The sequence below is a fragment of the Anopheles bellator genome, chromosome 1, assembly GCF_943735745.2.
Source record: "Anopheles bellator chromosome 1, idAnoBellAS_SP24_06.2, whole genome shotgun sequence".
In the NCBI taxonomy this organism is placed as follows: domain Eukaryota; kingdom Metazoa; phylum Arthropoda; class Insecta; order Diptera; family Culicidae; genus Anopheles; species Anopheles bellator.
Genome location: NC_071285.1, coordinates 5,189,811 through 5,211,567, shown reverse-complemented (window position 1 = coordinate 5,211,567; position 21,757 = coordinate 5,189,811). Strand labels below are relative to the sequence as shown.

Below are 21,757 nucleotides of genomic sequence, written 5' to 3'. Positions count from 1 at the left end.
CAATAGGTTTATATTCATACACTTCTCATACCTCCTACTCTTAATTTTCGCCTTTTTTGGTGACTGAGCATGTGCGTGCGCTGGTGGTGTAAAGGATGCGTTCCTTGTTCGCGTTCGCGTCCTTCCTATTCTGCTCCGCCGCACGCCGCCGTTCTTAAGAAATACAATTTAATCTCAGTGTAAAAATTCAAACAGCGTCCCACTACGCGGCCACTACGCCTACGTCTTAAAAAATGATGATTTGGTGTATTAGAAAACGGCTAGGATGGTTGCCGTTGGGTTAGTTTGGGCTTCTTGCCGTCCGTTTGTTGCTCACAGGAGTTGTTTCACATTTACACGCTAGAGAAATCATGGTAAAATAACTCTATCCGTCGCACTTACGCACTAAAAAGGAGTTCGGTTGAAACGTTGTCCACGGTAGAAAAGAGAAACATAAATACATAAATTCATGCGTTGCCGCCGCTGCGTCTCCCCGCGCACACAGCACATGCCAAATCACGCGTCCCTGCAAAGGCGTTTGCCGCGAAGACAACGCCACGCGTCCACACGTCTACGTATATCTCATCTCCTGCGCGGCCACGTCGGGGAGGTTGTTGTGGTGGTCAACCTCCTCCTCTCTACCCGTAAGCTTGGACTGGGCTTACAGATTACACTGCCATAGTATCGTAGGCTGTGAGTCCGGTGCCACCGGGGGCTGCTGCTGTTTGTTTGGTGTACTTGGGTTTGACTTCGTTTCTGTCTCCGTCCGTCCGAGGGCAATTCCACCGGAGAGCGACGAGTCGAGGATGGAAAAGAAAAGCAGAACGTTCATTAGCATTTTGCTCCCGTAGCGGTCCTGGGTAAGGGAAACAGAGAGAGAGCTGCAATTTACGGGATGCGATGCGAAACGCTTTACAGTGAGAAATCGCGGAGGATTAGTGTCCCTTACAGGCTATTACATCACGCGGCTTATTAGTCAGGAGGTGGTGGCACTCGTACGTTGCTCTCTTGCAGCATCGAACACGCTTTAGCCTATCGCTCGGTACGTTTTCTTTGCGGGGTGAATATATCTCTCTCTCTCTCGTTGAGAGACAAACGACAGACAGTGGGTTAAAGTATTGAAGAAAAATCTATTCAACAACTAGCAGTACAGTAAACAATGTTAGAAACAAAACGAAAGAGATTAGAACTCAAACTCACACGCCAACACATACGCACACATACGCAAAACATGGTAGAAACAAGCAGCTTAGAAGTATGTAAAGAGCTCAAAATTACCGTTATTTACTTTTAGCTCGTTGTTGCCCGTTGAGTAACCGTTAGTGTTAATAGAGTGATTTTTACATTCGTTTTACTTTTTAAGTTAGAGTACAGGACCGATTAGAAACAAGCACACTACTTATATGTTAAGAGCCCCCCGGGGGTACCCAATCTACATTCGCACAAACACAAAACCATAATTACCTTTTCAGTAACTTTTCTGTTTCCTCCGCATTACCAGCATCGTTGGATTTCGAAGTGGCTGTTTGTGGTTTTGTAAAAATATATTTCGATTTACAATGACGAACACACGAGTTGGGACACGTGGACAAAAGAGTAGAAAAAAAGAAGGAAGTAAATTATAACACATTCCAAGGGGTAGGAAGCAGGTAGCAAAAATGGGAAAACTGGGTCAGCAGTCAGGCGGTGGTGATGGTCCGGTGAATTAGCATTTTGCCGCATAAGCACAAAACACACCGAAGAAATGATAACCTGTAAAGTCTTCAACACAAAAGTACACACAAAACGCATGCTCAAGAAAGAGGTAATGAACACCGGGGATGCAATTAGAACACAACCATTCACAGGAAGAGTCAATTACTGATAATCGGAACAGTACTATTACAACCTGAACGGATTAAGCCGAAGTTTACGGTATGACACGGTATGGGGCTTGTAAGCTTACAAAAACATAGATGATCGATGGGAAGATGACACAGAGGCACACAAGGGGTTGAATGTTAGAACACATAGTTTTTAGGCACCGCCACACAACATACTGCCGGCCTTAGGAGAGCGGTAGCGGTTCGCTTTGCTTATCGTTTAGATGGTAACTATTCAAAGATCTACTCCTTGTAGGCGCCCACAAGGCAGCGCCAATCTGCGGCCCGTCTGCGGACTGGTCAATCACGAAAAAGTATGTTCGCAACGCACAATGTGTGGCCAACTGTCCGGCGATGCGCTTATGACAACGTGAAACATGATGATGTGCGGGCTGTGATGATCGGGGTATGATCGGGATGCAAAAACTTGAAACAGCAACAGAACGCGCAATGCTGTGTGAGAGCATCAAGGAACGGAACTAGAACTAGTGGTCACAGGTGGTGGTGGTTGCAGAGAGGTTGCACTAGTGAAAAGGCAAATACTGGAGACACAATTAGTACGCCATCGACTCACCCTCGGATGGCTCTGTGGCATCATCGGGGGGTTCAAAACAGAGTGAATGGGAACGAAGCCCGCAGACCACGTGGTAGGGTAGCACCATGGTAGGAAGGTATCGAAGAGAAATCAAACAAAACCCGGTATTAGAGACGCAGCTAGGGCATCCTCCGTCGAATGTGGGCCTTTTGCCAACAGGTGCGGCACGTGTGCCACATTCATTTCACACCCCAACGGATCCAACGCTTATCGGATCTTTATCCCCCCAACTTACCTCCATAGTTTCCGCGCGGTCCATTATCGCGATCGCATTCGGCTTCGGAAATTTCGTTGCTTTCCTTCGAATCGTTAAACGACGAGTTGCTCGTATCGTGATTGCGCGGTGGCGGCGGCGGAGGTTCCGGCGAACCTACGCTCCGACGGCCAACGGAGCCCCGGGAGCCGTAATGTTCGTACGGTGTGCCATAGTTGCCACCGTACTGCGAACCGTACTGATCATCTTCGGGGGCGCAGTTGGCCGGATCATCGTACTCGGGTCCCGGGCCACAGTACATGGAACCGCCCTGGGAGTTGATGCGCGTGTATCGTCTCTGCAAGAACCGAGATGTTAGAAGCGTAACGTTGCGGTTTCGGCGAGACCGCTTGGCTTGCTTACGTATTGATCTTCCTCGGCGCAGTTGGCCGGATCGTCATACTCCGGGGCCGGGGTGTAGATGCTACTCTGGCCACCCTGGCTGTTCTTGCGCGCGTACCGGTTCTGGCGTGGCTAAAAACATTAGGAACTCATTATTCTCGCATGACCAACCGACGAATCGTCACCGGACGGAGCGGTGAACAACACACTGGTTGCGTGGGGCATTACCATTGACTGTGAACCGGAGCGGGAATGGACATGGCTGGGCACCTGCATCGCCATGTTCGAGCCCATCGTGCCCATGTGACCCGGGCCGCCCATTCCGTTCTGGTGCGGGAACGTCTGGAAGTTCATTGCCTTCGTCGGGTCCATCTCCTCACGGAAGCCCAGCAGGTGGAACGTTGCGTACGGGCAAATTTCATCCTCCATACCTGCGGACGCGGAAAGTGGGATTTCGAAACAAACGTCATTCAAAAACGGATCGAGGAACAAGGTTTCCAAACGCGTGCTTGTTAGTATGGCACTCTTTCTTCTGGGTTCTAGTAGGATGTTGCGGTTAGTGTAAGTGTAGCTACAAATAGAAATTAGTTTCTTTCCACGCCAGAACCACACATTAGTTTGTAACCTTACCCTTTTCTACTCATACGCCCGATAGGTCAACGACAGAGAGACAGACAGACAGTGACAGTGAGAGACAGAGTTTGCGTGATTGATGCAGTGTAATTTCGATTCGATTATCCGATTGTGTTTGTACACGAAACGCACATCGAGTGATTTTATGAGGAACAATTACAGGAAGAGATAATGAGAGAAAGACATACAATCGATGAAATATGTGGTTATGATTAATGTATGTTTCAGCAAGCATATCAACCATAAGATGAGGAACAAAGTGGAAACAATGGGAACCAAAGAACTACGGAAATGATGCGCCGATGAGGAAACTTAATCCAAACTTAGTAAAATAAAACAAAAAACAAAATTATAAAAGACCAGTAGGACTTTACCGTAACACGCCGGAGGATGGTTGAAACGTCGTGGCAGTGGCGGTGGAGCCTTCTTCAGCTCCTCGTACAACGGCCGTCGCGGGTCCCAAGTGGTATGATTGGATTTTATGGAGGGATTATGGCCTAATTTGATACAATACAAATCATGTTCAATAATATGACATGGAAGGTGTTAAAACTTAAACGAGTTACGCATCGCCATCTACAACTGGATGATGAAGCAAACTGATCGAGCAAATAAATAACTATTTATTGAATTGAATTGAATACTCAAGCCAAGGAGAGAGGAACGCAAGCAGCACATCTAAGCTGGACAACGTTAAAAAAGGCGTTGCTCAACATCTATCGACCTACGCCATACTTACGGTCAATCAATCTAGAGCGATTGGCTTCCCAAGTCCTTCTTAAGTCACTGATACCCTCCGTGAAAACGGGTTCCCAAATACTTACTGATAACCGTTCCGCGCTTGACGCGATCGCACGTGTTGTAGTTGGAGCCCGGAACCGGTGGCAGTTTACGATTGGGCGGCGCAATGTATCCCAGCTCATCCCGGATGTCTGGGCGCCTCTTGTCCAGCGTGGCAGCTCCTGCCGGGCCCATGGACTGATTGTACACCACATCGTCTGGTGGGCGCGTCGATGAAAAGTGTACAATAAAGGCATTAATGGAAATCATTACTCGGTGGGGTAGCTACAGAGAAAGGCTTTTTGATAGAAAAACAAAAAAAACATCATTTACTGAGGCCAATAACCGGACCCTGGCGTCCGATTAGGAGGCCTCCCCCAGGCGCCGCAGTAAACACACTCTACAACCCCACAAACAATAACTTATCCCCACAGCTAGGCATTCGAAACCTACAGTACACATCCTTCGGCCCGCAGCGTGGATCGTCGTCCCGGCGTCGTGAGATGGCAACACAAATGACTAGTACACCTACCGCCACCACGATCACGGTTGCGATCAGTGGTACCATCACGTTCAGATCGATCCAGTGGGGAATCCACGGGGGGTACATCGAGCCCGGCTGGACGGAGCCGAAGCTGGGCGCAACCGTACCTATGTTGCGGTGCGTTCGATCGATCGATTGACGTTATTGTTTGTGGTAGTTTGTTGGATTGGTTGTCGATTTTGGGACGATGCGCAAAATCGACATGACCACCCCGAGAGCGGCACATGTGGCACACAACAGTGAGTTGACAAATAACAACACGAGAGAAAAAGAGAACGAGAGAAAGAGAAAAAGAAAGAAGAGAGAATTGCAAAAATCAGTATACCTTTGTTGGGGTTGCCTTTGCTACGCAGAATACATATAACAATGATCGCAATTATAATAACAAGTAAAGCGGCTACAACTGGCACTATTAAATTCAAATTGGAAAGGATGATACGGATCGTCTCCACGGCCGTTAACTCGGGTATATCGCGCGTGGGTGCGATTGTCCCTGAAACAACCAATCAGAAAGAGAGAGAAAGAGAGAGAAGAGAGAAGAAAGTTTTAGGGGATTAATTAATACGTCAGCTGCTGCTTCTGCTTTAACTTGGCTTTTTTAATTGATTCGGCCGATTAGCGACGGTGTCCGTCAGCTCATACGCAACACGCATAGTTAGAACAATTCGCGATCCACAGTTTTGAGAACTAAATGTATTCTTCCGCTTCCAGAGCTTGTTGATTGGGTGGTTTTGGGTGTGTATTTTGCATAACATTTTAACCATGTTCAAACAAACGATAAACGACTACGGTGTTGTACGAAAACAATTGTTCAATTAAAATTCAACGGACTAAAGCCATCACTAAAAGGACAGAACAGAAACGTAACATTAAACAGCTATGATCTTGTAACGACTACAATGGAACTAGAGAGCACGGTTTGCGAAGGTAATGCTTTTGGTTATCGGAATAGGAAGTAAGTTCGAGTTCGTAAACTGTGCTTGAAAGGAACGACTAACAGTTCGTAAATGGAACATCATTCATAACACGTAGATGTGATACGAGACTCTAGGACGGAGTGTAACATCTAAGTATATAACATTACATAGGAAAAGTTACACTAGTTATGGTTTAATATTGGATGGAGGATGATACAGCGAACGAAATGGAAGGAAATAAAAGCGATAACGCCTCGATCCGCCCGTCAGCCACTTGGGGTAATTTGGAACTTTTACTGGGGCCCCTTATGCCAATTTCGTTGACCACAAATTATTCCATCTCAGCTCTTTTTGGGTGGCATGGGATTAAATCAATCTATCGATATGGATGCTGCTGCTACCAGTTTACTTGCTAACGGTAAAAGGCAGAATGATGGCAGAATGGATCGACATGGATATGGGTGGTGCTAGCGGACTAACAAGGGGAGGCGCTTGAGCGACAGTCATTTGTGAAAAGGTTTGGCTTAAATTTACAGGGGCATTACTAACACACTAGCTTCGTTACACACACTAGTAACCATAAAAATACCATTTGGCTGCATTGGGTTTGCTTCGGCGGAAGGATTAGTTAGTGGAATTTGCATTCGGTTTGAAGTATCTGTTCTGACGTTTGAAATCCATCCAAAACGACAGACATTTTCAGGTAGCCGTGGGCATAGCATTCAAAATGAATTCCGCGAACACGTTTGAAAAGAGTTTGCAAGAAAGTACACACTTCAAGCTGATTGAGATTATTCAACTTCGGATTCACGCAAACGGACGCTCCGTACTAGTTGCTTTCTGGTGGTTGTTTCAGAGACGTATTGTGCCACAAATGAGTGAATGAGTGATAGTGTTGTCCAAATTAGTCCGATTTTGTCCAACGTTACAATTTAGACATAACTCACAATACTGTAAATGAATGGTAAATATAAAATCAATATATTTAAAATTCATTTCGATTGCTGCAATATTTGTTTTCCAATAATAAAAACACTCTTTATGCCAGAGCTACCGATATGCTTAAGCATTTAAAATGATAAGGAAAACATAAAAACCAAAAAGAAGAGTAATTTTCAATTGATTTCTGTGATCAGAGCAAAAACTAAAAAAGAAATACGATAATAGCAGCAAACGATAAGATGATGGATGAGATTCTGATACAAAATGCGACAAAGTGTTTGATTAAACTTAACATTTGAAGTGTAATGTGTGTATTGTTGTATCAGAAACGTGAAACAGTGTGTTAAGACGATGGAACAATACTCAGTGTTTTCGATTTTAACAAAAACAAAAACAATCATAAATGTGAATGAAAAAATGATAAACCAAACAGTTGATCGATAAAACGAATAATATGTTTCTTGTTTTGATCATTGTTCTTCGTAACATCTACGGTCAAGCACAAACCAAGCGGCAAGCAAACGCATACTTACCGCCCGTGATCGTGAGGGTAGCGAACTCATACTCAGCCACCGTGAACCCGGCGTTGTTGTGTGCCGTCACGCGAAGGTTGTACCAAGTGGCTGGCTCCAGATCGAGTACGACAAAATTGCCGCCCGGTTTGACGTTGTTAGAAATCTGATTCCAATCGATTTGATCCCTACGAAACACAGCAAAGGAGTTAGTAATGTTCGCATAACTGACGGTCCCCCCCTAAACACGTACTTCTTCTTATGCTCCACCACAAAGTGTGACATACGGCATCCTCCGTCCTTCCAGGCCGGCAGATGGAGCGTGATCGAGTTGGACGAAACTTCGATGAAGCGTGACTTCTCGGGCAGCAACGGTTTCGATCCCTTGGTGCGAGTGTTCAGGATGTCCGATGGCTCCCCAGCTCCGATGGTGTTGTAGGCGGTCGCGTACACCTGATACCGTGATCCACAGTACAGTTTCTCGATCGTATATTTCGGTGCCTCGAGCGCCACATCGATCGTTTCCCACTCTCCGAACTCGGGTTTGTAGTGGAGCGTGTATCCTTGCAGCGGGGCCGTATCCGAGTCGTGTGGCTTCAGCTTCACGGACAGTGAGTCCGTGGTCGTCGCAGTCAGCGTCAACTGGGGCGATTGGGGCGGCGCAAGAATGATCAACCGGTGGGTGATCGAGTCTTTGGCGATCGAATTTTCGGCCGTACACGTGTAGTCGCCCGCATCCTGTCGCACCACGTCCTTAATGAACAGTGAACCTTCCGGTAGCTGGCGAATGCGTTCGTTCGGCACAAACTCTACGCCCTTGATTTTCCACGTAATATCCGGGGTCGGTGAACCGACGGCCAAGCACGGCAGCTTGGCGTCTTCCTTGAACGTGGCCGTAAATTTGTCATCGAACGAAGCGATCTTGGCCGGTACCTTGTCGCTCGGCATGGCGGACAGCGTCTTCGACGGTTGCCCCTCGCCGATCGTGGTCGAAGCCGTGACCCAGAATTCGTACTTTTGATTCTTCTCTAACCCGGACGCTTCGTAGCTCATCTGGTACGATGGCACCTTGTGGCTTTTCGGGTCCTGCTCGCCACTCTTGATGTACACCGTGTACTGCAGGATCAGACCGTTCGGCTGGGACGGGGGCTGCCAAGACACGAGAATGGAACCCTCCGACATGACGAGCGCCTTCACACCGATCGGAGCCTCCGGCACGTCCTGTTCCGTTTGGCAGTGGATCGGTGCGCTGCGTACTCCGTCGCCACCGGATGTGGTTGCCAGCACCTGCATCGTGTAGTTGGTGTACTTCTTCAGCCCGTGCAGCACCGTGTCGCTGGAGGCCGTCTTCTTGTAGTCCTTGTTTTTGTCATCATTCCACAGGTCACTGGGAGCGTACACCACCTTGTAGCCCTTGATGACCCCGTTGGCCGACTCGAGCGGTGGGCTGACCCACGATACGCGAATCGTCTGCGACGTCAGCGTCGTGCACATCGTATCGCTCGGTGGCTGATCCGGTGTTCCTTCGGCCGTGTACTGCTTCTCTTCGTCGCTCATCGGACCGGCACCGACCTTGTTGAATGCCTGGATGACGATCGAATACTGGGTGTATGTTTTCAGGTTGTTAATCTCCAGACTGTGCTCCTTGCCTTCGCCGCCCTCGAGCGAGTAGTTGACCGTTTCGTAAATGTATGACGAGTTGACGGACGTTTGCTTGAAACCCACGTAGTAGCCCAGTATGTCACCGTTCCATTCGGCGCGAGGCGGTGCCTTCCAGCTTACGCGCAACGTCGTCTGATTGATCGGTTCCACCTTGATGGTCTGAGGCTTTCCGGAAGGTTGCTCTTCGGCCGTGATGATCGTCACCACATCGGACGGATCCGATACGCCGATCTCGTTCTCCGCCACGATACGAATGTTGTAGGTAGTGGCCGGGCTTAGCTTCTGCACCTGCGCCTCGTTGGTGTCGCCCGGTACGATCACGCGATCGATATCGTTTTCCCACGATCCTCGGGAGCGCTTAAATTCGATGATGTACCGCTTGAGCGGTGAGTTACCATCGTAAGGTTTGGCCCAGCTCAACTGCACGGTGCGTCCCGATTTGTCCAGCACCTTCAGCGCGTACGGCATCTCGGCCGGCTCTTGGATGATCATGTTGATGCTCGTATCGTCACTTCCGAACGCGTTCGTAGCCATGCAGGTGAACAGTGCCGAATCGCTGCGCTCGGTACGCTTGATGGACAGACTGGACGTGACACCGTTCGGGAGAATTTCCTCTCGGATCGTGTACCGGTTGTCCGATTTAGGGTCCAGCCGGATGTTGTTCATGTTCCACAAGATACCGATCGGTTTTTCACCTTTCGCTTCGCACTGCAGTACGGTCGGTTCGCCGCGACGTGCCGTCTGATTGCGCAGTTTCTCGACGAACTCCGGCGGTGCCTGGACGGTGATCAGCGTGACGGCGCTCAAACCGGATCCAATACCGTTAATGGCCTCGCACAGATAGTAACCCTCGTTCGATTTCTGAATGTTCTGGATGAACAGAGAGCCTTCCTCAACGCGAATGCTTGAATCGTTCGATCGCAGATCCTTGTACTCGCCGGGAGTATCGCCTGAAAGTGAAGGTCAACTTAGTATATTTAGGGTGATCGGGCCACCGCGCACTACTTACCGACTGCTTTCTTCCAGGTAACCTGTGGCTTCGGGAAACCGTCCGCTTTGCACTCAACCTTGGCGTTTGAGCCCTGAGCGAAGGCCTTATCGGTCGGTTCCAGGATCCACCTCGGTGGAACTGTTCAGTTCGGGAGATCAGAAAAAACGAATTAATTTCTCTTCTTCACATCTTCCCACAACCCTTAGGAGGTGAATCATGTTACCGGCTGAAGCCGCACCAATTGCACGGCCATATTTCTTTTGTCATTAGAAAGAAATATTGCTCCATGTAACAGAGTTCAAACCGCTCTAAGGGCACAGTGGGTCACAGCTGGCAAAAGAAGCAATAATTGGGACAACTTAAAAGGGGGAAGAGAGAGCATGCACTAAACACGATTTCATTTGCGAACGTGTTGACATCTACTGCAATGGTCCTGGCAGATGACACGTTCGGAAGTGGAACTGTGGAACTACAAATAATAAAAGGTGGGAGATTGGGAGGGAAGGATTTTGAGGATAGCCCCGAGAAGACGACCTGAGCTGTAGTAAGACTAGTGTGCCGGCAGAGAAGTGCTTTCCGTGAAGGAAGGAACCGGGATCAATGTGATGGGATTTAGGGGACAGGACAGTGAGGGGGAAGCACTTTGAACAACGGGCGAATGGTTTTCCAACGACGAGTGTAGGGTAGCGTCCCTAACGATCCTATCTGAGAGCAACGCGACACGCGAAAAGCACACTGAACCGGCCTTGATCCGTCTGATCGGCCGTTATACAGATTTCCCTACGGCAACACCAATTCAGGTTGGTTGTGGAGGATCCTATTCGTTCTCATAACGCCAAGCTGAAAATTTTCCCGAAAGACCCAACATAGGACGCGGAGCTTGAGAAGGATGCAGTTCGTATACAGTGTGTGGTGGTCATCGCCGGAACCCCGGAACAAACCCTTAACGATCAGCTCAACGGCAGCCGCTGCCGTATCGGCCTGATTGCTGGCCCGGCAACTATAGTTGCCGGCATGATCACCACGCACGGCCTCGATGCTGAGTGTGCTGCCTCGTTTGCGCGTTTCGATCCGAATGCCCGGCCGGTGGGTCGAGTGAAGGTTGACTTCACCGTTGAACAGCCACTCGAAGTCGACGGGCAGATCACCGTGCACCACGGTGCAGATGATCTGGAAGAACTCGTCAACGAACGTTGGATTCTCGCCCGTATTCACCAGGGATATCTTTGGAGGGACTGCTCGGGACAAGTGCGTGCGTGCGGGCGTGCGTGTGAAGAGAGAGAGAGATAGAGGGCGGCGTACCATTAACGATCAGTTGCTCCGTGTGCTCCGCCACACCGGCAGCGTTCGTTGCACGGCACGTATAGCTGCCGGCGTGACTGCCCGTGATCCCCTCGATGCTGAGCGCCTTCGCCCGCTTGCCAAACGCCAGCGCCGTGATGCCGTGCAAACTGTCGATCGTACTGATCGCGTGCCCATCGTACAGCCACTCGATCGCGATCGGAAAGTCTCCCGAGATCACGCTGCACTGTATCGACGCCGAATCGCCATGGTTCATCGGATCCGCACCGAAGCTGAATGGCAGAATTTTGGGCGGAACTACGGGAATGTGGAGTGGAACGCAAACAAAGGGACAGGGGTGGTTAGGACCTGCTGCGAACCGTTTACTATGAGCTGCGCCGTATGGGCGGTCGAGCTGGCCCGGTTCGTAGCCTTGCACGTGTAATTCCCGGCGTACCGCTCATCAACACCGTCGATCGCGAGAGCCTTCGTGCGCTTGCCAAAGTCCGCGATGCTGACACTATCGCTGAACGGGGCCGCCTCGATCGGGGCCCCGTTAAAGTACCATTCGATCATGATCGGCATATCGCCCGACACCACGCTGCACTGGACCGAGGCTGAATCACCGTAGTTGAGCGCATCCTCACCGAACACAAAGGGAGCAATCTTGGGAGGCGCTTTTGGGAGAAAGGAGGAACTCATCTATTACTACACGCGTTTTCCGGGGAGGGGGGTTCAGAGGGTTTCAAACGGGGACGAAAGAGACATCGGGCACCCTAACCGTTCACATTGAGGACCGCCGAGAACGAGGTCGTTTCGGCGAGGTTCGTGGCGCGACACGTGTAGTTGCCCACGTGCCGCTCGTTGACACCGTCGATCGATAGCGCTTTCGCTTTCTTTCCAAAGTCCGCCTGGTTGATGTTGTAGAACGGGTCCAGCTGATCGACGGACTGCTCGTTCAGGTACCACTGGAGTCGGATCGGAAAGTCCCCGGACGTGATGCTGCAGTAGATGAGGGCCGAATCGCCGTAGTTGAGCGGTTCGTCACCGAAGGTGAATGGCGCTATTTTGGGCGGAACTGCGAACGGGGATAGCTAGTGCTCAAGTGATCTCATTTCGGGTGGTGGGAATAATGACGCTCAGGATCAGGAAATGATAACCGATTCGGTACCGTTCACGATCAGCTCGTTGGCGTACTCGACCGAGCTGGCCACGTTGGTCGCCCGGCAGCTATAAACCCCGGCGTACCGCGCATCAACCTCGTCGATCGATAGCGCCCTGGTGCGCTTGCCAAAGTCGGCCACGTTAAGCTTGACGAGCTGGTGCCGATACCGCGTCAGGGGCTGCCCGTTGAAAAACCATTCAATCTCGATCGGCAAATCACCGGAGATGACGTTACACGTGACCGATGCCGATTCGCCGTAGTTCATCGGATCGTCGCCGAACGAAAAGGGAGCAATCTTGGGTGGTACTAGGGGGTGGAACAAGAACAAGCAGGGGACGGAACTATCTGAGTGACACTGGACACGGGCTCACCGTTAACCAACAGCTCGGCGATATAGCTTACGCGGCCGGCATCGTTGGATGCCTCGCAAGAATAGTTCCCGGCGTGGCGGCCGTGAACGGAATCGATGTTGAGCACCGACAAACGCTTCCCAATGTTGGTGACGGTGATCGTGTCGTGGTTGTGGATCGGATACCCGTTCAACAGCCAGCGGACCGAGAGTGGAAAGTCGCCCGACAGGACATTACACTGCACGGAGCCCGAATCGCCAAAGTTCATCGGATCGTCCCCGAACGTGAAGGGGAATATCTTGGGAGGAACTACGGTGGAAAAAGGAAGGGCAGCAGGACTAACCATTAACCAGCAGCTCGGCGCTAAACGAGACCGTATCGGCGAGGTTCTTGGCCTCGCACGTATAATTCCCAGCGTGCCGCCCATGGACGGAATCGATGTTGAGCACCGACAGGCGCTTCCCGATGCTGGTGACGGTGATCGTGTGGTCATCCAGCAATCGGTACCCATTGAAGTACCAGTGGATGGACAGGGGAAAATCACCCGACAGGACATTACACTGGACCGATCCGGAGTTGCCCGAGTTCATCGTCTCCTCACCGAAGCTGAACGGAACTATTTTGGGTGGAACTGGAAACGGGGGAACAGGGGGAGAGCTAAGTCACCGGGTCACGCACCGTTCACCAGCAGTGTGGCCGTGTACTGCACCACATCGGCGATGTTCGAAGCCTCGCAGGTGTAATTTCCGGCGTGACGAGCCGTCACCGCGTCGATCGTGAGTGCCTTTGCCCGCCGCCCGATCTGTGTGATCGTTGTCGAGGGGTCCCCAATGAGAGCGCCCTCGAAGTACCACCGGATCCCGATCGGTAGGTCCCCGGACGGTACGTTACACTGGATGGATCCCGAATCGCCCTCGTTCATGGGCTCGTCCCCGAAACTGAACGGGAATACCTTGGGTGGAACTGGAAAAGGAGAGTGCCGGGTATTCAGGTAGGGACAGAGATCGGGGACACCACCACAAACCCTTCACGGTGAGCTCGCTCGCTTGCTCGACCACGCCGGCCCGGTTCCGGACCCGGCAGCTATAGTTTCCGGCGTGGTGATCGCGTACGGACTCAATCGTAAGCGTGCTGACGCGACGACCTGAGTGGACGATCGACACTCCGTAGTCGTTCGCCTTCGCCACGAGCCGACCACCGTGGAGCCACTCGATGTCGATTGGCAGATCGCCGAGGGTCACGGCACACTGAACCGTCACGAAGCTATCGACGAACGGTGGCTCCTCTCCGAACGAGAATGGAACTATCTTCGGTAGAACTAAAGACCCGAAAGCAGGGACACAGGGTTAGAGTCCACAACATAAGGATGCAACATGCAACATTCCAAACCCCCGGGGGGTTAGCGATTGAGGTGATCCTCGAAGAAGGGGACGGATCAATGGAGGAAGTTAAGTGTTAAGGACCTTAGTTATGAGACAAACCGTTGATGATCAACTCGGCATTGGAGACCGCTTCGCCCGCCCGATTCTTCACCCGACACTCGTAGGTACCGCGGTGCTGTGGAGCGATCGAGTTAATGCTGAGCGAGCTCAGTTTCTCCGAGAGCTTCATCACCATCACACCCTCAGTTTCCGATGAGATCGGCACGTTGTTGAAGTACCAACGGATCTCGATCGGTGAGTCACCTTTAACCACCATACAGTTGACGGCAACACTGTCGCCGGTGTTGAGAATCTCCTCCCCAAAGCTGAACTGCATGATCGTTGGCACAACTGCGTGAGGGTGGGATCAGGATCGAAAGGAGAACTTAGAAGCAAAGACAAAGTACCATTGATGACGAGGTCCGCCGATTGGACCGCTTCGCCGGCCCGGTTCTTCGCGCGACATTCGTACCCGCCCCGGTTGTCGGCTCCGATCGGGTCGATACTCAACGAGCTGAGCCGTTCGGAAACCCGCCCAATAATGATGCCGTTCTCGCGCGATGGCAACTGCTTCCCGTTCCGGTACCAGCGGATCTCGAATGGAGCGTCCCCCTTGAACACCATACAGTTGACGGCGGTGCTCTCGCCCGAGTTCAGTGGTTCCTCGCCGAAGATGAATGGTGTGATCGAAGGCGGAACTGAAGAATTCGTGGGGAGGATCGGGATGGAACACTAAGTACAGACTGCGGGGTGCTAACCTAACACCTTCAGCTGTGACGTATGGCGTACTTCGCCCGCCCGGTTACGCCCCAAACAGGTGTAGTTGCCGGCGTGCCGTGAGCTGACCGACTCGATCGTCAGCATGCTGACCCGGTGACCACTCTTGGTGATGATAACACCCGCGTCCGTGAACAGGGGCTGCCCATTGAATGACCAGAAAATCTCGATCGGCATATCGCCCTTCGTCACGGCGCAACTGACCGTCGTCATGCTCGACGTGTCGAACGGTTCGTCCCCAAAGTCGAACGGCATGATGTAGGGCACGACTACGCGGAGGGAGGTCAAAAGGGAGGATAGGGTCGTTCAAAAGCAAGCATTGGAAAGAGAAAGCATATCAGGGCAAACCTATCACCACCAGCTGGGAACTGTGCTCTACCGTTCCGGCCGCATTCTGAGCCGAGCAGGTATAATTGCCAGCGTGTCGCGGTTGAACGGATTCGATTGACAACAGACTACTGCGTTGTCCACTCTTCGTGATCAGCACACCGTCGGTCGTGTGAACCCGACGCCCATTAAAGCCCCACCCTATATCGATCGGCAGATCACCCTTCGTGACGGTACAGCTGACCGTCACCGCGCTGTAGATATCGAACGGTTCCTCCCCGAACTCGAACGGGTGAATGATGGGCAGAACTGCAGTAGGGGGGTCATTTATGGGGGAAGGATTAATGACAACGCTTCAACAACACAAACCCATCACGTTCAGCGTGGTGGCGTACTCGGCCGTGCCGGCCGCATTACTGGCCAGGCAACTGTAGTTCCCGGCGTGGCGCGGCTGAACGGATTCAATCGAAAGCATGCTGATCCGGTGGCCACTCTTTGCGATCAGCACACCGTCACCGGTCCGGATCTGCCGATCGTTGAACAGCCACACGAGCTCGATCGGCAGATCCCCTTTGGTCACCACGCAGCTGACCGTCGTGGCACTGTAGATATCGAACGGTTCTTCCCCAAACTCGAATGGCAGTATGATCGGCAACACTGCCGGGAAACGGAATGGAACGGGACCAATGAGAGAGCTCCTGACTATGCATCGTTGAATGGGGAATTCGGAATCGGAAGGACATGGAAAAAGCGATCGACCTCCAGATCTTCGGCTCACCCATCACCCGCAGCTCGGCCGAGTGGCTCGCGCTCCCGGCCGGGTTCTTGGCGATACAGCTGTAATTCCCGGCGTGCCTCGGCTGTACGGACTCTATCGACAGCATGCTGACCCGCTGTCCCCCGGGTGTGATCAGCACTCCGTCGTTGGTACGCAACCGGTACGCGTTGAAGAGCCAGATCAGCTCGATCGGACTGTCACCCTTGGTCACCGCGCATGTCACCGTCACGGTGGAGTAAATATCGAACGGATCGTCCCCGAAATCGAACGGCATTATAATCGGAACCACTGGATATGCAAGGATTTGGAGGCGAAAGGAGACAAAGCGAAAGGTATGAAGCTATGCTGGGGATTTCCCCAACCACTAACCCATCACTTTCAGTTCCGACGAGTGCTGCGCTTGACCGGCGCGATTTTTGGCGATACAAGTGTAGTTCCCGGCGTGCCTCGGTTGGACGGACTCGATCGAGAGGAAGCTAATTTTTTGGCCATTGCTCGTGATGAGCACACCGTCGCTGGTGCGCAGCCGGTATGAGTTGAAGAGCCAGATCAGTTCGATCGGACTGTCACCCTTGGTGACAGAGCACGTCACAGTCACGGTGGAGTAGACATCGAAAGGATCGTCCCCAAACTCGAACGGCATTATGATAGGCGTTACTTAAACATAGAGCAGAATGGACTCAGAGAACTCAGAGAACCAGCATTCGATGGTGGAAATGGTTTGGAGGGATCATAAATGGAGTGTGGAGGTACAGATCAGAGAGTCACTACCGATCACTTTCAGTTCCGAAGTGTGCTCGACAAAGCCGGCCCGGTTCCGGGCGACACACGTATAATTTCCGGCATGGCGAGGCTGTACCGACTCGATCGACAGAAAGCTTATCTTCTGCCCTCCCTTCGTGATCAGGATACCGTCTGAGGTGAAGATCTTGCTCCCGTTAAACATCCAGTTGATCTCGATCGGAGCATCGCCCTTGGCGACCGCACAGCTCACCGTCGTGGTGCTGTGCAGGTCCGACGGTTCCTCACCAAACTCGAACGGCAACAGTATCGGGGGGACTTACATCGGCGCGAGATGGACATTGGGGTATGAGAGTGTGGTATGAAGAAAATAAAGGCAAGGAACACAAAACACAAGTCAGTACCGATCACTCGCAACTCCGACGTGTGCTCCACGAAGCCCGCTCGGTTGCGGGCGACACAAGTATAGTTCCCGGCGTGGCGCGGCTGTACCGACTCGATCGACAGGATACTAATCTTCTGGCCACTCTTCGTGATCAGCACACCATCATTCGTGTGTATCTTGCTCCCATTAAACATCCAGTTGATCTCGATCGGAGTGTCTCCTTTTGCGACAGCACAGCTCACAGTGGTGGTACTTGCCATATCCGAAGGTTCTTCGCCAAACTCGAACGGCAGTAGAATGGGACGCACTACGAAATGGGGCGGGGACGGACGAAAGGAAACAAACGCGCTAAGCATGCACCGTGAACGAATACGCCAAACGATTACCGATAACCTTCAGCTCCGAGGTATGCTCGGCGAATCCCGCTCGATTCCGGGCGACGCACGTGTAGTTCCCTGCGTGGCGCGCCTGGACCGACTCAATCGAAAGGAAACTGATCTTCTGCCCTCCCTTCGTGATCAGGATACCGTCCGAGGTGAAGATCTTGCTCCCGCCGAACATCCAGTTGATCTCGATCGGAGCGTCCCCTTTCGCCACAGCACAATTGACCGACGTGGTGCTCTGCACATCGGCCGGCTCCTCGCCAAACTCGAACGGAAGCAGTATCGGGGGGACTTCGGACGCAATGGGGACAAGGGTGAACAAGGATTAAGAACCAATCACGATTTACCAATCACTCGCAACTCGGACGTGTGCTCCGCGGTCCCGGCCCGGTTGCTGACCAGACACGTGTAGTTGCCAGCGTGCCGCGGATGCACCGAGTCGATCGACAGCATACTAATCTTTTGGCCACTTTTCGTGATCGATATCTCGTCGCTGACGAGAGTGCGTCCCTCGAACAGCCACTCGATCTCCAGCGGTGTGTCTCCTTTCGCGACGGCACAACTAACCATCGTGGTGCTCAGTATATCGGCCGGCTCATCACCGAACTCGAACGGAAGCAGAATGGGCAAGACTTTGAGGAACGAGGGGGGAAATAAGTACAATATAGCCTCTATGGTCAAACCTATCACTTTCAGCTCCGAGCTGTGCTCCACGAAACCGGCCCGGTTGCGGGCCACGCACGTGTACCGTCCGGCGTGCCGCGGTTGAACCGAGTCAATGTACAGGATACTCATTTTGGGGCCCGACTTTGTGATCGTCACACTGTCGCTCGCGCTCAGACTGTCCCCCTGGAACATCCAGTTGATGTCGATTGGCATGTCGCCCTTGATCACCGCACAGCTCACGGTGGACGTCGTGAGCATGTCGAACGGTTCCTCCCCGAACTCGAACGGCATTATCAGGGGTTGAACTACATCAGACAAGCGAAGTTAAGACTTCAGAAATCGGGACTTCTCTTGGGAACAAAATCAGGACTAATAATGAGCGATCCCTGCAGTTTACCTATCACCTTCAGGTCGGCCGTATGATTTGCCTGGCCGGCCACATTCTTCGCGACGCACGTATAGTTCCCGGCGTGTCCGGCACGAACCGACTCAATCGTTAGCATACTGATCCGCTGACCACTCTTCGACACCAGCACGCCCGCCGGCACCGCTCCGTCGACCAACTCGCGCCCATTAAACACCCAACCGAAGCTGAGCGGTGTGTCGCCCTTCGTGACCGCACACTGCACGGTCGCCATGCTGAGCTCGTCGAGGGCCTCCTCACCGAACTCGAACGGCAAAATCACTGGCAACACTTTTCGGGCAATTGGGAAGAGTGGACATTAGTGAGACAAGATACTCGACACGGGATCCGGAAGCGGACAACCGAGTGGAACCAAGTGGGAATGGTAAATGGAAAGAAGTAGGAACTAGAAACCCTTTCGTGTGGACGGAGGACGAACCAATCACTTGCAGGAGCGAGGTATGCGTCACCTCGCCGGCTCCGTTCGCCGCGTGGCACGTGTAGTTGCCCGAGTGCCGCGAGTGGACCGATTCGATCGTCAACATGCTGGCCTTGTGGCCACTCTTCATGATCAGTACCCCATCGTTCGTAGCGATCCGCCGCCCATTGTACAGCCAGCTAATGTCGATCGGTGTATCACCCTTCGTCACAATGCAGCTCACCGATGCGGTGCTCCCACTATCGAACGGTTCCTCCCCGAACTCGAACGGAAGGATGATCGGAGTGGCTACACGACAAGGACACGGGTCGGAACAAGGAGGGAAGAAAAAAGGAGCGATGAACAAACGTGAGTCGAACCTATCACCCGAAGCTGCGACGTGTGCTCGGCCGTTCCGGCTTGGTTCCGGGCACTGCACGTGTAGTTGCCGGACTGCTTCGAAAGGACGGATTCAATCGACAGGATCGAGATCTTGTTGCCGCTCCGGTTGATCAATACACTGTCCGTCGCCGACAACCGACGGCCGTTGAACAGCCAGCTGATGTCAATCGGTGCGTCACCCTTCGTGACGATGCAACTCACCGACACCGTGCTTCCGGTGTCGTACGCGTCGTCCCCAAACTCGAACGGAACAATGATCGGAACGGCTAGCGGAACGCGAGAAGGCGGAAAAGGACAAACAAACCGTAGTAGGAGTACCAGGAGAACCTTACCCATCACCTGCAGCTCGGCCGTATGCTGGATACGGCCGGCCCCGTTCTGAGCCGAGCACGTGTAGTTACCCGCGTGACGCGACAGAACCGACTCGATCGAGAGCATACTAATTTTACCACCACCCTTCGTGATCATGATCCCATCGGCCACGGCCAGACGCCGCCCATTGAACGACCAGCTGATGTCGATCGGTGTATCTCCCTTCGTCACGATGCAGCTCACCGAGGCGGTGCTCCCACTGTCGAACGCATCCTCGCCGAACTCGAACGGAAGGATAATGGGGACCACTACCGATACCGAACATGGGGACAGGAGGGGTGGGAATGAATACATAAGGATCAACGGGCCACTGTTAGCTACCGATCACTTTCAGCTCCGACGTGTGCTCGACGCTTCCGGCCGCGTTGCCTGCACGACACGTGTAGTTGCCGGCATGATCCGGCCGGATCGACTCGATGTAGAGCATGCTCATCTTCTTGCCGAGCTGCGAAACGGTTACACCGTGGCTATTAGCGACCAGCGGGTGGCCATTGAACCGCCATCCGATCGTGATCGGCGAGTCACCCTTCGTGACGACGCACTGCACCGAAACGGTGCTCGACGAATCGAACGAATCGTCCCCAAACTCGAACGGCATTATCTGCGGAACGGCTGGATCGAGTGGAAACAGTGTTTCAGTGGGCCCTACTACCAATACTTTCTAATAAATTCTCCTAGCTAGTTCCTAGTTCCTACTACTCTAGTTCAAAGGGAGACTCTGCCCGCGGAATCGGTACGAAAAGAAGGACAGTGGGGCTCAGGGAAGGATATAACAACGCACAACGAATAGCGAGAGCTCTACCGATCACTTTCAGCTCCGACGTGTGCTGCGATTCTCCGGCCTTGTTCCGGGCGACGCACGTGTAGTTACCAGCATGCCGAGACTGGGTGGACTCTATCGACAGCATGCTAATCTTTTGGCCACTCTTCATGATGATGATCCCATCGTCCGTGGAGACGCGCTGGCCGTTAAACAGCCACTCGATCATGATCGGAGTATCGCCCTTCGAAACGACGCAGTTGATCGAGACCGTGTTCATCATGTCGACCGGTTCGTCCCCGAAATCGAACGGAAACACCGACGGTCCGACTTGCGAAAGAAAGTGTGATTAGGTCGGAATGAAGGGCACGGGGGGATGGCGGGAGGACATGGACATAAATCGCGCGGGACCGCACCGTTTACTTGCAGCAGGGCCGTCTGCTGCACCTGGCCCGCCCGATTCTGGGCAACGCACGTGAAGTTGCCACCATGCTGATCGCGCACCGCCTCGATCGTGAGCACGCTCATGCGCTGGTTCGTCCGGCTGATCGTGATGCCGTCCTCGGACGCGATCCGACGATCGTTCAACTTCCAGTAGATGTCGATCGGAAAGTCACCCTTGTTCACCGTGCACGACGACGTGACGAGATCGTTCAGAAAAATTACATCACTCCCGAACTCGATCGGCAGCATGTGCGGAAGGACTGGTGGTCGAGGGATCAGAAAGGGGATGGCAAAACTATTAACGAAACCCGCTGCGAACCATTCACGGACAGGGTGGCCGTATGGACGGCCTGGCCAGCCCGATTTTCGGCGATACAGCTGTAGTTGCCCGCGTGCCGGTCACGAACCGACTCGATCGTGAGGAAGCTTGTCCGCTGCGTTTGTCGTGAGATCAGCACATCAGCGTCGCCGGTGGTGAGCGGATGCCCGTTCAGCTGCCACCGGATGTCAATCGGCCCGTCACCCTTGCTGACCGTGCACGACGCCGAGACCGTATCGAGGGAGAAAATGTCCTCACTACCGAAATCGAACGGAACAATCTGCGGGAGAACTGCGGGGCAGACGCCGAGTCAGGCAAGCAGTGGCAAGAGGATTCAGGGGAGCAAACGAGCG

The 21,757-nt window shown here is 52.6% G+C and overlaps 1 protein-coding gene across 1 annotated transcript in view; it reads right to left on the bottom strand.

Annotated features, from left to right (window-relative positions):
• Positions 1–647: 647 nt before the first annotated feature.
• Positions 648–21,757, bottom strand: part of LOC131206827 (cell adhesion molecule Dscam2) — a 43,195-nt gene continuing 22,085 nt past the window's right edge. Inside the window, exons 8-21 of the mRNA XM_058199453.1 lie at positions 15,355–15,642; positions 13,487–13,771; positions 10,031–10,150; positions 7,613–9,971; positions 7,381–7,547; positions 4,898–5,095; positions 4,489–4,662; positions 4,039–4,161; positions 3,260–3,462; positions 3,053–3,154; positions 2,672–2,987; positions 2,416–2,427; positions 1,444–1,501; positions 648–735 (exon numbers count right to left, since the gene is read on the bottom strand). Of these exons, the coding sequence (XP_058055436.1) occupies positions 648–735; positions 1,444–1,501; positions 2,416–2,427; positions 2,672–2,987; positions 3,053–3,154; positions 3,260–3,462; positions 4,039–4,161; positions 4,489–4,662; positions 4,898–5,095; positions 7,381–7,547; positions 7,613–9,971; positions 10,031–10,150; positions 13,487–13,771; positions 15,355–15,642 (4,493 nt within the window). The remainder of the gene's footprint in view (positions 736–1,443; positions 1,502–2,415; positions 2,428–2,671; positions 2,988–3,052; positions 3,155–3,259; positions 3,463–4,038; positions 4,162–4,488; positions 4,663–4,897; positions 5,096–7,380; positions 7,548–7,612; positions 9,972–10,030; positions 10,151–13,486; positions 13,772–15,354; positions 15,643–21,757) is intronic.